The 17,929-nt window shown below is 39.6% G+C and overlaps 2 protein-coding genes across 2 annotated transcripts in view; both read right to left on the bottom strand.

The window, feature by feature from the left end:
- LOC122687096 (ATP-binding cassette sub-family C member 4-like) overlaps positions 1-17,929 on the bottom strand; it is an 860,243-nt gene that overhangs the window by 437,571 nt on the left and 404,743 nt on the right. The window lies entirely within an intron of this gene.
- LOC122687099 (ATP-binding cassette sub-family C member 4-like) overlaps positions 1-17,929 on the bottom strand; it is a 170,144-nt gene that overhangs the window by 74,881 nt on the left and 77,334 nt on the right. The window contains 1 exon segment of the mRNA XM_043892539.1: positions 2,051-2,201. Coding sequence (XP_043748474.1) covers positions 2,051-2,201 — 151 coding nt within the window.

Raw genomic sequence — 17,929 nt, 5'->3', positions numbered from 1 at the left:
TGCCACAATAAAAAAAAACAACTCCTCTGACTGGATGAACTGAGATTTTTGTCCGCTTAGTAGATACAGAGAAGCATTAGACTCAATATGTGTCTGTTCTTGGCTTGGTTTCTAGAAGGTTAAGTTGGTATTAATTTGCAATAATTATTCATGGTTGAGGTCTCTGATGCAAACATATTATCTCCTTAATTTTTGGCTAGTGTTTTTATAAAATTTTAAAAATATATAACAATCTATTTTCCTTATTTTTAATATTGATGAAATGTGTGCATTAATAAGAGAAATTTGATTATTTCATCATCTGTGGTTACCTGTAAAATAGACTAATTAATCATAAAATGTGTTCCCCATTATTGTTTTTCTGCTGCACCTTGCAGGATCTGGTTTCCTAACCAGGGACTGAAGTGGTGGCCCCTGCAGTGGAAGCACAGAATCTTACCCGCAGGACCACCAGGGACGCCTCTCTTTCCCATTATTCTAAAACTAGGAAGGTGAATGGAGTAATCAACTAAATGCATACTGGACAGATTCCCCTCCTGTGTTCTCCTAGGGGATTACTTTCAGCATCATTTATATGAATAGCTCTGAGAAAGGGGTACATAAACAGTGTGGTGTCACCCCAAATACTGACAATGACAAAGAGGAAACCTGAAAATAACAGGGCTTATCTTTTCAGCAGGGCTTCCCTGGTGGCTTAGACATTAAAGAATCCACCAGTGATGCAGGAGACCTGGGTTCAATCCCTGGGTCAGGAAGATCCTCTGGAGAAGGGAACAGCTACCCACTCCAGTATTCTTGCCTGGGGAATTCCATGGACAGAAGAGCCTGGTGGGCTACAGTCCTTGTGGTCGCAAAGAGTTGGACATGATTAAGCAACTAACACACATATTTTCAATACTTTTAACAACTGCAGCTTACTAGAACATGTGAAAGAATGTATATTTTCAAATATATCACTTCTGATATACATTTCCTGAGGTCTTCTTTCCTTTTCCTAATCTTTTCTTTTGCTTGTCATTTCTGGTAACTTTCAGTTCAGTTCAGTTCAGTCACTCAGTCGTGTCCAACTCTTTACAACACCATGGACTGCAGCACGCCAGGCCTTCCTGTCAATCACCAACTCCCAGAGTGTACCCAAACTCATTTCCAATGAGTCGGTGATGCTATCCAACCATCTCATCCTCTGTCATCCCCTTCTCCTCTTGCCCTCAATCTTTCCCAGCAATAGGGTCTTTTCAAATGAATCAGCTCTCTGCATCAGGTGGCCAAAGTATTGGAGTTTCACCTTTAACATCAGTCCTTCCAATGAACACTCAGGACTGATCTCCTTTAGGATGAACTGGTTGGCTTTCTTTGCAGTCCAAGGGACTCTCAAGTGTCTTCTCCAACACCACAGTTCAAAAGCATCAACTCTTCAGAGCTCAGCTTTCTTTTTCTTTTTTTTTTTTTTTTTAATTTATTTATTTTAATTGGAGGCTAATTACTTTACAATATTGTACTGGTTTTGCCACACATTGACATGAATCAGCCATGGGTGTACATGTGTCCCCCATCCTGAGCTCTGCTCTCAACCCCCTCCCTATCCCACCTCTCTGGGTCATCCCAGTTCACCAGCCCTAAGCATCCTGTCTCATGCATCAAACCTGGACTGGCAATCTATTTCACATATGATAATATACATTTTTCAATGTTATTCTCTATTTTCCTTCTACATTAGTTTCAACATGATGAGATAGTTTTAAGGATAGTATTAATACAGTAGATACTCTATGTTAGGAAGTATGTCATTAACAAGACAGAAATGGTCCTTGTCCTCATGGTGCTCACATCCGTCCTCCTTGGGCTAAAATGCAAAGTGCAGCTGACCCACCCCCAGCTCCATTTGCCTTAAGGGCCAAACCTACTCTCAGGGGCCATAATTTTCAATCACCTAATGTTAACAGTGAGAAATTCCACAGAACAGTCTGCAGAATTTCAGGGGTCTGGTTAACTGCAGTATGAATGGAAGACAGCCTGCACTGCCCTCCCAACCTGAGCACCCTGTACTCACTTGTACATTCCAGGCGTTTCACATCTCGTGATGTCTCTAAGAAATACCACCGAAGAACAAAGAAAATGATGCCAAGGGGAATCACAGGTATAGCAGTCCAAGGAATTGCAGCCACCATCACGACCACGACACCAATCACAAGTAGAAATATCTGAAATAGCGAAAATAGAGGCATTCGTGTCAAGGATACTTTTCAAAGATAAACTTTGTTGATTTGTTAGGATTAAACTGCTTTCCTTGAAATTTGTTGAAACTGTAGGGAATGGTTTCCCTTCCAAAGAAATAAAACTAAAGGTGGTCCTCATGATGTTTATTGCATGAACCAAACACTCTGATAAGAACTTTCTAGGTATCAGCTCTTGTGACACATTCAGTAGCCCTTTGAGGCAGGATTTACTATTTTTAACAGATGAGAATATTTGAGGTTCAGAGAGTAGGAGCTGCATCTCAAACTATCAGGAGTCAGCAGGTGTTGATTCATCTACTAGAGAGATGAGTGAGCATGTATCAAAGATGAGGAATCCAGACACCTCAGCTATCCATGTAGGGATAAAGAAGTGGTTAATTACAAATTCAGAGTAACATATCTAATAACAGTATTATCTAATTTTACAAATGGAGACAGTGAGGCACAAAGAGAGGAAAAGCAACTTGCAAAGGACATTGCAAAGCCTGAGTCACAGAGCTGGGAAGCCCATGTCATGAGCCATTATGACATATTTAAGCTTGCCCCCAATATACAGCCATCTTTCTATCATTATACTAAGTATTTAAAATGTCCATTCCAAAGGTTAGCTATTATAACAACACCAGATTCCATTTACAATGGATGTACTGTATGTAAGGCTCTGTCCTGAGTTCCATGAACATTCTCTTAATCATTACATTATCCCCTGAGATGGCATTCTCTTGGGAAATGATTTTGGTCTAAAAAAGACAGCAGGTAGAACAGAAAATGATATCGTTGGTTGATGTTGATTTAAGCATCCATTTTATCAGGAAAAGCATGATACCCTGGAGGACAGTATCAGGCAATAAGAATACAACCAACATTTAGTGTCTGTCTGCTATGAAAGTGGGGTGAGGTGGTAGGGACTTGCAGATTCACCCAGCCTGGGCCAAGGTCTCTGAAGTTTATGATCTCAGGTGGATACAAATCCATGGTGATCTACACAGGGTGCTGGGGAAACACAGGGAAGAATATCTGAATATTTGTGGACAGTTCTAAGACTTATGACTGATTTTATAGGCTTGTTTACCAAATAGAAAGAATGGCATGAATGACTTGCAGGCAGTAATCACAGTTGATGGAAATTTTGACCAAAAAGGAACCAGGATGAGAAGGTTGAGATGCTTGTCTGAGTTAACACTGGTTGTTCTTTAAGATAAGAAATATGAGGTTGGCAGGGTAAGTGGTTGTCCTAAAGTATCCCAGGAAGGTATTGCTTATCCTGAAGAAAGAGAGGAGCAGTTTATGCTCAGGGAATCCCAGAGCCCCAGCTGCAGACAGGAGGAACAAACAACCAGAAGTGTGACTCTGTGGCCAGGAGCCCTTGAGAACCAAACTGCATGATCTGGATGGAAACCCATGTGCTTTTCCTGTTTCTCTCCACCTCTGCTGTGGTATCAAAAGAAAACTCAGAGTGAAGATGATGGAATTCTGAAGAAATAAATGCTAATCATAAGTGGAGAAAAATAAGGCTTTCTGACCTCCCTATTAGACCTATTAAAAAACAATTTCCTACAGCCACTGGTTTGACTGTGCATCCCACTATGCTACAACCTTCATGTTCATGGGGAGGGGTCCTTCCAGCTCCTTCTACGTCTAGCCTTTAGGCCACTTGGCTTGCCATTTTTGTCAAAAAAAAAAAAAAAAGAAAAAAAACTACTAAAATGTCAATTATAAAAAAATGCAAATTACTGGTTTTTAGCAGACCTGCATCATTTGATGGATAACATTCATCCATTTCAATAATCTGGCTCTCCCCAGGTGGCTTCCCTGTGAATCAGTCATTAAAGAATCTGACTGCTATGCAGGAGACCCAGGTTTGATCCCTGGAGAAGGATATGGCAACCCACTCCAGTATTCTTGCCTGGAAAATCACATGGACAGAGGAACCTGGCAGGCTAGAGTCCATGGGGTCAAAAAGAGTCAAATAAAACTGAGCAACAAAATCACTCCAGGTGAGGGCCTTTTATGACTAACCCAGCCTGGCAGGTAACCTGGGAAGCAGAGGTAAGATCAAAATGAAGGACTCCATGGAAGCTGGGTCAATGCTTTTTCCTTAGGTACCCACTGAAGACACATTACTAATGCTCCCAGAAGCTCTGGAGTTAGGTTCAGATTTCATGGCCCTAAATTCTAAAGCAATTCAAAGAGGATGTCTCTAACAGCTTTATTACACACACACACACACACACACACACACACACACACACACACAACATATTGTTTTTCCAAGTAGCTCAGATGGTTAAGAATCTGCCTGTAATGCAGGAGACCCAGGTTTGATTTCTGGGTTTGGAAGATCTCCTAGAGAAGGGACTGGCAACCAACTCCAGTATTCCTGCCTGGAAAATTCCATGGACAGAGGAGCCTGGCAGGCTACAGTCCATGGGGTCCCAAAGAGTTGGACATGACTGAGCACTTTTCCTTTTATATGTATATACATTTGTGAATCTTTTATTGCCAGCCATCTCAAACCCCTTATAGAAGCTTGTAGAAGATGAAAATAGTATCTAAGCAAAAAGTTAATATCTGAAGAAGGAAGCAAAAGATCCTAGTGTACAATAAACACATAATAAATCCCTTCCTTGAAGCCAACTTCATTTCTTTCTCCTACATTCCCAGGAATTCCAAAAAGCCCAATTCAAGCTACATACACAACTCCCCCCACCTGGTTGGATCCCAGGCCCATTTGATGGACCACATCACCATGGCCAGTGCTTCTGCACCTCTGTCACACTATGGAACAGAGACAGTGATGGGTATATAGAAAGAAGCATACTGACCCAGAAGCAAGTGACCCAAGTCCTGATGTCCCCCAAATAAGGAGAATCATTATTTTTATATATTTTTATATATTTCCCATTTGGACCACACCATTTGGGAAATTCTATCCAAAGTCTATGAATCCACATGCACAAATAAAAAAATTCTTATATGAACTCTTTCACTCGAGAGAAAATTGTGATTTTTCACAATTCAAAAAAATTCTTCAGTTGGCAGAGGATGACAATCTATACCTGGCGGAGAAACTCCATTAGCCCAATATTGTGCTGAGATAGGGCTTCCCTGGTGGCTCAGATGGTAAAGAATATGCCTGCAATGTGGGGAACCTGCCTTTGATCCCTGTGTCGAGAAGATCCCCTGGAGGAGGGCATGGCAACCCTCTCCAGTATTCTTGCCTGCAGAATCCCCAGGGACAGAGGAACCTGGAAGGCTATAGTCCATGAGGTTGTAAAGAGTTGGACATGACTGAGCGACTAAGCACACAAGCTTAACACTAACCAAGGGTCAGTGCTGAGTCTTCATGTAAGGAGATACAGTAGCTTGCACGTCTCAAGAAGTTTAGAGATCAGCTCTGGTTCTCAGATCCCTCCTTCGTCACCACTGTTTCCTTTGATATCATTCAACTCATTTAACTCTGTTAAATTAAGACATTATAAAATGTTGGTGAGTCTTAGCTATATTATGAGTCTGAGCTATACAAACCCTGGACTTCCCTGGTGACTCAGATGGTAAAGAACCTGCCTGCATTTCAGGAAGACCCTGGTTTGATCCCTGGGTCGGGAAGATCCCCTGAAAAGGAGAATGGCACCCCACTCCATTATTCTTGCCTGGAGAATTCCATGGACAGAGGAGGCTGACAGTCTACAGTCCATGAGACTGCAAAGAATCGGACACAACTGAGTGACTAACATGCATACACACACAAGTACAAACCCTAAGACTAAGCTTTTCTATACCTTCCCTTTGCTTGGGATACATTAATCACATTCTCCATCCCTCATTTGGCTGCCTTGGATCTTTTCACAACCATGTCAGCTCTGGGACCTGGATATCCTTCAATTCACTCTCAACTGAGAGTCACAGCTAACTCCACTGAACAGTGAATGGTGGGGTTTGGGTCACACTTTGTTAACCAGCACAACAGGAAGCTTTAGGGAAACATGGTCTATTTCTTCCTTCATGTTTAGTGTATCTCATTGATAAATAGCTTCCTTTCCACTTCTGTCAGGGTTCAACCTTATTGCCAAATTTAAGTCTGGAGTCCCCTTATTTGATAATTTAACAAGGTACACCTTAAAAAGCACCATTACAGGGAGATCGACTCAACATTCTGTGATAATCTATATGAGAAAAGAATCTGAAAAAGAATGAATATATGTACATGTATAACTGAATCACTTTGCTGTACATCTGAAACAAACACAATATTGTAAACCAACCATATTCCAATAAAATTAAAATAATTTTTTAAAAAAAGTCTTTAAAAAACTAAAAGTCAAGGGTTTTGAAATCCATCTTATAAATAAAAGAAAAAAACAGCATATTAAAATATGTAGAAGAATGAAAATAAGAAAAAAAAATAGACTCTTGAAAGTCCCTGGGACAGCAAGGAGATCAAATCAGTCAATCCCAAAGGAAATCAACGCTGATTATTCACTGGAAAGACTGGATGCTGAAGCTCCAATACTCTGGCCACCTGATGTGAAGCGCTGACTCACTGGAAAAGACCCTGATGCTAGGAAAGATTGAGGACACAAGGAGAAAGGAGCGACTGAGGAAGAGATGGTTGGATGGCATCATCCACTCAATGGACATGAGTTTGAACGAACTCTGGGAGATAGTGAAGGACAGGCACACCTGGCGTGCTGCAGTCCACGAAGCCGCAAACAATCAGACACAACTAAGCAACTAAATGACAAAAGACTTGAATGAAAAAGAAGGCTAACTTCTAAGCAAAAAAATCAACAACCACAAATCATGGTTCTTTGAAATCACCACAAAAATGCAAAAGGAAAAATAAAAAGAGAGAGAGAGAATTTACAATTCACATGAATTAAAGGAGGATAACACAAAAGATTGGGCTTCCCTGGTGGCTCAGATGGTAAAGAATCTGCTTGCAATAGGGGAGATCCAGGTTTGAGCCCTGGGTTGGGAAGTCCCCCTGGAAAAGGAACTGGCAACCTATACCAGTATTCTTTTTTTTTTTTTTATCAGTTGGATGCTAATTACTTAACAATATTGTAGTAGTTTTTGCCATACATTGACATGAATCAGCCATGGATTTACATGTGTTCCTCATCCCGATCCCCCCTCCTGCCTCCCTCCCCACCCCATCCCTCTGGGTTTTCCCAGTGCACCAGCCCTGAGCACTTGTCTCATGCATCCCACCTGGGCTGGTGATCTGTTTCACCCTTGATAGTATACTTGTTTCAACGCTATTCTCTCGGAACGCCCCACCCTCGCCTTCTCCCACAGAGTCCAAAAGTCTGTTTTGTACATCTGTGTCTCTTTTTCTGTTTTGCATATAGGGTTATCGTTACCATCTTTTTAAATTCCATATATATGTGTTAGTATACTGTATTGGTGTTTATCTTTCTGGCTTAATTCACTCTGTATAATGGGCTCCAGTTTCATCCATCTCATTAGAACTGATTCAAATGAATTCTTTTTAATGGCTGAGTAATATTCCATGGTGTATATGTACCACAGCTTCCTTATCCATTCGTCTGCTGATGGGCATCTAGGTTGCTTCCATGTCCTGGCAATTATAAACAGTGCTGTGATGAACACTGGGGTGCACGTGTCTCTTTCAGATCTGGTTTCCTCAGTGTGTATGCCCAGGAGTGGGATTGCTGGGTCATATGGCAGTTCTAATTCCAGTTTTTTAAGAAATCTCCACACTGTTCTCCATAGCGGCTGTACAGCATTTATTGCTTGTAGACTTTTGGATAGCAGCCATCCTGACTGGTGTGTAATGGTACCTCATTGTGGTTTGATTTGCATTTCTCTGATAATGAGTGATGTTGAGCATATTTTCATGTGTTTGTTAATCATCTGTATGTCTTCTTTGGAGAAATGTCTGTTTAGTTCCTTGATTGGGTCATTTATTTTTCTGGAATTGAGCTGCAGGAGTTGCTTGTATATTTCTGAGATTAATCCTTTGCCTGTTACTTTGTTTGCTATTATTTTCTCCCATTCTGAAGGCTATCTTTTCACTTTGCTTATAGTTTCCTTTGTTGTGCAAAAGCTTTTAAGTTTAATTAGGTCCCATTTGTTTATTTTTGCTTTTATTTCCAATACTCTGGGAGGTGGGTCATAGAGGATCCTGCTGTGATTTATGTCGGAGAGTGTTTTGCCTATGTTCTCCTCTAGGAGTTTTGTAGTTTCTGGTCTTACATTTAGATCTTTAAACCATTTTGAGTTTATTTTTGTATATGGTGTTAGAAAGTGTTCTAGTTCATTCTTTTACAAGTGGTTGACCAGTTTTCCCAGCACCACTTGTTAAAGAGGTTGTCTTGTTTCCATTGTATATCCTTGCCCCTTTTGTTGAAGATAAGGTGTCCATAGGTATGTGGCTTTATCTCTGGGCTCTCTATTTTGTTCCATTGATCTATATTTCTGTCTTTGTGCCAGTACCATACTGTCTTGATGACTGTGGCTTTGTAGTATAGTCTGAAGTCAGGCAGCTTGATTCCCCCAGTTCCATTCTTTTTTCTCAAGATTACTTTGACTATTCAAGGTTTTTTTGTATTTCCATACAAATTGTGAAATTATTTGTTCTAGTTCTCTGAAAAGTACCGTCGGTAGCTTGATAGGGATTGCATTGAATCTATAGATTGCTTTAGGTAGTATAGTCATTTTCACAATATTGATTCTTCCAATCAATGAATATAGTATATTTCTCCATCTGTTTGTGTCCTCTTTGATTTCTTTCACCAGTGTTTTATAGTTTTCTATATATAGGTCTTTCGTTTCTTTAGGTAGATATACTCCTAAGTATTTTATTCTTTTTGTTGCAATGGTGAATGGTATTGTTTCCTTAATTTCTCTTTCTGTTTTCTCATTGTTAGTTATACCAGTATTCTCGCCTGGAGAATCCAATGGACAGAGGAGTCTGACAGGTTACAGTCCATGGGGTTATAAAGAGTCAGACATGACTGAGGAACTAACACTTTAGCTTTCATTTTAATACAAAAGATACCATAAGCATTACAAAGAGAATATAATAAACATTGTGCAGATAAAATTTTTTAATTTTAATGTAAAGGACAAATATTTTAAAAATGACATACAAAACTAACATAATGACATAGAAAATCTGAGTAACTGCATATTGATTTAAGAATTTGAATCCTTTTTAAAATTTTACTTTATTTTTTTGGCCATACTGTGCAGTTTGTGAGATCTTAGTTTTCCTACCAGCAATCAAACCCAGGCCCACAGCAGTGAAAGCACCAAGTTGTGACCACTAGACCACCAATGAATTTCCTGAATACATAATTTTTAAATTTCTCAAAGAAAAGACTGTAAGTCCAGAGGGCTTCACAAAAACATTGTGCAGAAAAGTGTTACCAAACTTTTCCAGCGTACTTTCCCAGGGTCCAGGATTACCATGATACAAAAACCAGATGATGACTTTAAAAGAAAGAAAAATTGTGAACCAAACTGTCTTAGAATATTAAACAACATACCAATGAACTGAATATAGCAATATAAAAAAGATAATATTCCACAATCTAACTTGACTGGGCAAGTCCAAAATCCTCAGGGTCGCCTATTACAAAGGACAGGCTAGAACACTTGGGCAGGAGCTGATGTTGTTCACAACAAGCAGGATTTCTTTTTACTTCAGGGAGGCTTTGTCCCTACTAAAATCAACTGATTATGGACTTCAATCACATCTACAAAAATACCTACAGAGCAAAAAAAAAAAAAAAATACCTACAGAGCAACACACAAATCACCTTTTGACTGAAAAACTGAGGAATGTAGTCTGGTCAAGCTGACATTAAACTTACCATTAAAAATGGAAATATTTCCCATGTATTTTCATGAGGATACTTAAGAATTGATGCTTTTGAACTGTGGTGTTGGAGAAGACTCTTGAGAGTCCCTTGGACTACAAGGAAATCCAACCAGTCCATCCTAAAGGAAATCAGTCCTGAATATTCACTGGAAAGACTGATGCTGAAGCTGAAACTCCAATACTTTGGCCACCTGATATGAAGAACTGACTCATTGGAAAAGACCCTGATTCTGGGGAAGATTGAAGGCAACAGGAGAAGGGGATGATAGAGGATGAGATCGTTGGATGGCATCACTGACTCGATGGACATGAGTTTTGAGTAAGCTCCAGGAGTTGCTGATGGACAGGGAGGCCTGGCGTGCTGTGGTTCATGGAGTCGCAAAGAGTCAGACATGACTGAACAACTGAACTAACTGACATACTTCTGGTAACAAAAGCTGACAAAATATTTTAAGGAAAGCAAATTATAGACCAATATCCTTCATGAAAAACAGGTACAGAAATTCTTGACAAACTACACACAGCAATAAATAAAAAGATGCTACATTCATTTTAGTTCAGTTACTCAGTCGTGTCCCACTCTTTGTGACCCCATGAACCACAGCATGCCAGGCCTCCCTGTCCATCACCAACTCCCGCAGTCCACCCAAACCAATGTCCACTGAGTTGGTGATGCCATCTAACCATCTCATCTTCTGTTGTCCCCTTCTCCTCCTGCATTCAATCTTTCCCTGCATCAGGGTCTTTTCAAAGGAGTCAGCTCTTTGCACCAGGTGGCCAAAGTATTGGAGTTTCAGCCTGAACATCAGTCCTTCCAATGAACATCCAGGACTTATTTCCTTTAGGATGGACTGGTTGGATCTCCTTGCAGTCCAAGAGATTCTCAAGTGTCTTCTCCAACATCACAGTTCAAAATCATCAATTCTTCTGTGCTCAGCTTTCTTTAGAGTCCAATTCCTACATCCATACATGACTACTAAAAAAACCATAGTCATGACTAGATGGACTTTTGTTGTCAAAATAATGTCTCTGCTTTTTAATATGCTATCTAGGTTGGTCATAACTTTCCTAACAAGGAGTAAGTGTTTTTTAATTTCATGGCTGCACTTACCATCTGCCGTATTTTTGGAGCCCCCAAAAATAAAGTCAACCACGGTTTCCACTGTTTCCCCATCTATTTGCCATGAAGTGATGGGACCAGACGCCATGATCTTAGTTTTCTGAATGTTGAGCTTTAAGCCAACTTTTTCACTTTCCTCTCTCAAGTAAAGTCTTTTCTGGGAATGTTAAGTTTATCTTTCAAATACCAATCACCATAATTCACATTAAGAGAGTAAAGATAAGTAATTGTATGACCAGCTGAAGAGATGCAGAAGAAATATTTGTTAAAATTCAATACCTCTTCTTCATTTTTTAAAAAAAGTAAAATTCTTGCAATTGAGGAACTAAAAGAAATATTTTCAATATGATAACAGATATCTACCTAAAAATGCAATTAATATTATTTGTAATGAAAAATCACTGATTTTTCCCTGAGAATACAAGATTATATTATCTAACCAATTCTCTTTAACATTAACTGGAAAGTCTAGCCACAAGTCAAGAAAAGGAAATAAAAGTCATAAATATTGGAAATGAAGATACAAAACTGTGATTATTTACAGCTGACATGATTGCATATGGACAAAATCCTATAGAATTAAAAAAATAAAAAAGCATACCACTATTGACTCCATCAATGCAAAGTTAATTCACAAATAAATCAACTATATTTCTATAGACTAGCAACAAGCAAGTGAATAATGGTATCAGAAACAAGACTTCCCTAGTGTTCCAACTGGTTAAGAATCCACCTGCCAATGCAGGGAACATGGGTTTGATCACTGGTTTGGGAAGAATCCACATGTGTAGAGCAGCTAAGCCCATGTGCCACAACTACTGAGCCCAGGCTCTAGAACCAGATTGCTGCAACTACTGGCACCCATGAGCCCTAGAGCCCATACTCTGCAATAGAAAAGCCATCAAAATCAGAAGTCCACCCATAGCAACTAGTCACCACCTCTCACCGCAACTAGAGAAAGCCCATATATAGCAAAGGAGGCCCAGTGCATCCAAAATAAATGAATAAATAATTTTTTAAAAATCCAATAATACTATGAAAAAGAAAATATGCATGAATAAATTTAACCAGAGAAGTGTAAAATGTCTATAGTAAAAATTACAAAATATTTCTAAAATTAAAGACCTAAATAAGCAGAGACACATATTAGTAACTGTAGATCCAACATTGTTAAGACTCAGACTTCTCAAATATTTTACAGCTAAAAGGAAATATTAATAAAATTTTCAGGCTTTTATTTAAAAACAAATTGAAAGGCTTCTAAAATTTACACATAAAAGTAAAAGAATCCAGAATAATTAAAGCAACCTTGACAAAGAAGCACAAAGTTAGACAATTTAAACTATGGGTTTCATCTCTTATTAAAACGTACAGTAACTAAGAATGCAGTATTAGTATAAGGATCAAAATATCAGCATAAACTGCAACTACTGAGGAACAAAATATATCATACAGATTTCCTTAATTCAATGCATAAAAGTCTTTAATAAATGTGTCCAGAAAAATTGGAAAAAATATAACTCAACCACTAATTACTCTTTCACATATAAAATTAGTGCAAGATGCATCAATATCTAAAAAGGTAGAACATAGAAAAATATCTTCACACTTCTAAGGATAGGCAAAGATTTCTTAGGATACAAAAACATCAACTGTGAAAGAAAAAAGGTAAACATTAGACTTCATCAAAATTAAACCTTGATCTCCACTAAGGATAAAAATGGCAAGCCACTGACTGGAAGAAAATATCCACAAAGGACTCGTATTAAATATATGTTAAAAATAAACACCCCAAGGGGGATTTGAGGAAGGGGTTAGGGAAGGGATCCACACCACAGAAATCTCAAAATGACAAACTCATTATTCAGTGGGAGAGGCTGGAATACTCTCTACACACTTTCCCTGACATCCCTACACAACAAAATGCAAGGGTCAGAGGTGCTGAGACAAGTAAAGGCTGTAAAAGCAAGTGACCCATAATAACCTATTATGCTGATTCTCAGGCTTCGTTCTCAATATCCAGGTGCACTGGCCTGTTCTTCTGTGCTCCCCTTTCTGGAAAGAAATGACTGAGGACACCTCCTTCACATTTTCTTTTTCTTGGGCATTTTCACTTCATAAAACTGCAGTCAGTGCGTTGTGTGTGCTGAGGAGGTAATGACACAGCATTACCTGTGTAACACACAGCATTATAGCTGTGGCGAGGTGCTCTCACCACAGCCGGCATTGGTGGCTCAAGGGCATTTGCCCTTTGTGTCCATGAAAGGACGTGAAGACTCAGTTCAGCTCTGACAAGCTGCTGATTTTGTTTTTTTCCCGCTGAATGAGGGATGTGTGGGGAATAAGCATGTTACAACTTAGTTTTCCTCAATAAATTACAGTGTTTTGCTGGGAGCAGCTGTGTGCAAGTTCACACGCCCCAAACTTTTTTTTTTTTTTTTTAATTAAAATGCCTAAACCTAACTTCCACATCTCACTTTCAGTTTTACTTATTTTAGCAGTAGGAAGACTCCTTGGAGGTGATGATTTCAATGACAAGAATTGTAGATAACTGAGACTTCTTACTCAGTGTTATTTGGGACTTTGGCAAATTGTATGAAAATTACATTACTCTGAAATACTTAATGCTCAATGGTCTGTCTTGAAAACAACTGATTTTTATTTTGTGAGTCTACATAAGAAAGTGTCCATTAAAATCTTCAAGGATCATAAACCTGGAATCTCTGTGATACAAAATCATGAGTTGATATTTATGGGCCTGGAAACTCTCTCTGACAATAACTTTAATGCAACATAATGCCATTTTGCCAAAGGCGAAAAGAGAAAAGGAAAGCAGGGAACAAGATGGCTGGATGGCATCACTGATTCAACGGACATGAACTTGGGCAAACTCTGGGAGATAGTGAGGGACAGGAAAACCTGGTGTGCTGCAGTTTATGGGGTCACAAAGAGTTGAACATGACTTAGTGACTGAACAACAACAAATACCAGTGTCATCAGACTATTTCTTACCTAAAACACATATGTGGTATTTTAAAAATAGTTACTTACTGCTCAACATGCATTTAGATGTTATGCAAATAAGAATATTAAAATGAATTTCATTTTGTCTTTCCAACAATCTTGTTAAGTGGGCATTATTTTTCCATTTTACAGAAAGGAGAGTGTGGCTTTGTGGGGCAGAGATGGTAAGAGGGAAAGCTGGGACGGGGGCTTGGAAAGGGAGACTGTGGGGCTCTGCACTGCCTCACTTTAAAGCTGTTGACATCATGAATGACTATCAGGTGCAATCACACCACATAAATTGATTTTTTAAGCTGCTTTCCTTCATCCTTTGAAATGGTAAGCAGCTCCAATTTCCCCCACCACTCATATAATGTGACTAAACAGGCAACATATCTGGTAGCTGTGAGAGTCAGTGTACAGGATGGTGCACAAACTCACGATCACCTCTCTGTTGGGATCTGGTCTCTGAATGACATCACCTGAGGGGGTGGACTGTCCTGCAGTGTAGACAACTACTCAGAATCCAGGGTTTTCCTTAGCAACACCTGGCATCACTTTCACAAAATATTAAATAAATCATCTGAAATTTCATTTAAGGGAGTGAGAAGAAATTAGATGAAGGAACGTATATGGAATAAATACTTTAGAAGTAATAAAAATAAAAACAATCAAGAATCTTCAAAGGTTTATACAACAAGGATAAGCAATATCATCAAAAATGAGTTTGAAACAGGTGCGCTTACCCAGCTGAACAAGGACTTTCCAGCCCCGTCCCTTCCCCTCCTCAGCTGGTGATAGAAAGACTGGGCCTCACACAACAATGTGGCATCCACCAACACCTCCTGCCCCACCATCCACAGCAGCCTTTCCCTCCCATCTGGAGTCAAAGGTAACCTCCTAGAAGCTCCGCCACCTCCTGGGCCAGGAGTCAGCTCTTTGCGTCAGGTGGTCAAAGTATTGGAGTTTCAGCTTCAACACCAGTCCTTCCAATGAACGCCCAGGACTGATCTCCTTTAGGATGGACTGGTTGGATCTCCTTGCAGTCCAAGGGACTCTCAAGAGTCTTCTCCAACACCACAGTTCAAAAGCATCAATTCATTGGCGCTCAGTTTTCTTTATAGTCCAACTTTCACATCCATACATGACTACTGGAAAAACCACAGCCATGACTAGATGGACCTTTGTTATCAAAGTAATGTCTCTGCTTTATAATATGCTGTCTAGGTTGGTCATTACTTTCCTTCCAAGGAGTAAGCGTCTTTTAATTTCATGGCTGCACTCACCATCTGCAGTGATTTTGGAGCCGCTCCAAAAAAAAGTCTGCCACTGTTTCCACTGTTTCCCCATCTACTTGCCATGAAGTGAGGGGACCAGACGCCATGATCTTAGTTTTCTGAAAGTTGAGCTTTAAGCCAACTTTTTCACTTTCCTCTTTCACTTTTATCAAGAGGCTCTTTAGTTCTTCTTCACTTTCTGCCATAAGGGAGGTGTCATCTGCATGTCTGAGATTATTGATATTTCTCCCAGCTATCTTGACTTCAGCTTGTGTTTCATCCAGCCCAGCGTTTCTCATGATGTACACTGCATATAAGTTAAATAAGCAGGGTGACAAAATACAGCCTTAACGTAGTCCCTCTTATATTTGGAACCAGTCTGTTGTTCCATGTCCAGTTCTAACTGTTGCTTCCTGACCTGCATAAAGATTTCTCAGGAGGCAGGTCAGGTGGTCCAGTATTACCATCTCCTTCAGAATTTTCCACAGTTTATTGTGATCTACACAATCAAAGGTGTTGGCATAATCAATAAAGAAGTAGTAGATATTTTTCTGGAATTCTCTTGCTTTTTTGATGATCCAGAGGATGTTGGTAATTTGATCTCTGGTTCCTCTGCCTTTTCTAAATCCAGCTTGAACATCTGGAAGTTCACAGTTCACATATTGTTGAAGCCTGGCTTGGAAAATTTTGAACATTACTTCACTAACGTGTGAGATGAGTGCAATTGTGCAGTAGTTTGAGCATTCTTTAGCATTGCCTTTATTAGGGGTTGGAATGAAAACTGACCTTTTCTAGTCCTGTGGCCACTGCTAAGTTTTCCAAATTTGCTGGCATATTGAGTGCAGCACTTTTATGGCATTATCTTTTAGGATCTGAAGTAGCTCAACTGGAATTCCATCACCTCCACTAGCTTTGTTTTAGTGATGCTTCCTAAGGCCCACTTGATGTCACATTCCAGGATGTCTGGCTCTAGGTGAGTGATCACACCATTGTGATTATCTGGGTCGTGAAGATCTTTTTTGTACAGTTATATGTATTCTTGCCACCTCTTCTTAATATCTTCTGATTCGGTTAGGTCCATATCATTTCTGTGCTTTATTGAGCCCATTTTTGCATGAAATATTCCCTTGGTATCTCTAATTTTCTTGAAGAGAACTCTAGTCTATCCCATTCTATTGTTTTCCTCTATTTCTTCACACTGATCACTGAGGAAGGCTTTCTTATCCCTCCTTGCTATTCTTTGGAACTCTGCATTAAAATGGGTATATCTTTCCTTTTCTCCTTTGCTTTTCACTTCTCTTCTTTTCACAGCTATTTGTAAGGCCTCCTCAGACAGTCATTTTGCTTTTTTGCATTTCTTTTTCCTGGGAAATGGTCTTGATCCCCGTCTCCTGTACAATGTCCTGAACCTTCATCCATAGTTCATCAGGCACTCTGTCCATCAGATCTAGTCCCATCAATCTATTTCTCACTTCCACTGTATAATCATAAGGGATTTGATTAAGGTCATACCTGAATGGTCTAGTGGTTTTCCCTACTTTCTTCAATTTAAGTCTGAATTTGGCAATAAGACACCTTAAGACAGAGCAATCAGCTTGTGAAAAGAAAAACTGTCTACAAAAGCAAAAGACATTTTCTGAGATGACTTTGATCCCATAATCGAATTACTGGCTTAAAAGCCTTCATATCTCTAAAGGTTCTCTCTATTATAATCTTGGTGGACTTCCCAGGTATCTCAGTGGTAAGAATCTGCCTACACTGCAGGAGACACAAGTCTGATCTCTGGGTCAGGAACATTCTCTGAACAAGGAAATGGCAACCCACTCTAGTATTCTTACCTGAGAAATTCCATGGATGGAGAAGCCTGGTGGGCTGCAGTCCATGGTGTTACAAAAAGTCCCACAATTTAGCAACTAAACAACATTGTCCTTGTTAAAGTATTATTTTCACCTTATTTTTAACCATTTTTTTCTTTGTAAGTAACCACACCTGGCTTTATCCAAATAAAATGGTACAGCAAATAATTGTCCCCTGTAGGAATACAATGTATCATGCTCGTGCTCAGCTGTGTCCAACTCTTTGCAGCCCCATGGACTATAGCCCGCCAGGCTCCTCTGTCTGTGGAATTTTCTAGGCAAGAATACTGAAGTGGGTTGCCATTTCATTTTTCAGGGCATCTTCCCAACCCAGGAATTGAACCCACATCTCTTGCATCTCCTGCATTGGCAGGTAAATTCTTTACCACTGAGCCACTTGGGAAGCCCAATACAATGCATAATTTAGTTGATCTAGGTTATCTTTCCATGAGAGGTGATTGTCTCTCTGTTATGAGACATGCTCACAGTAATTGACAAAAGACACGTGGAAGGCAGAGGGAGAACCATTTACCCTGCACATCGCTGCTTCAGACCAACCTTGACGTGACTGTGTAGCCACTCCT

The sequence above is a fragment of the Cervus elaphus genome, chromosome 30 (genome assembly GCF_910594005.1).
Source record: "Cervus elaphus chromosome 30, mCerEla1.1, whole genome shotgun sequence".
Classification (NCBI taxonomy): domain Eukaryota; kingdom Metazoa; phylum Chordata; class Mammalia; order Artiodactyla; family Cervidae; genus Cervus; species Cervus elaphus.
This window is presented reverse-complemented; position numbering and strand designations above follow the sequence as displayed.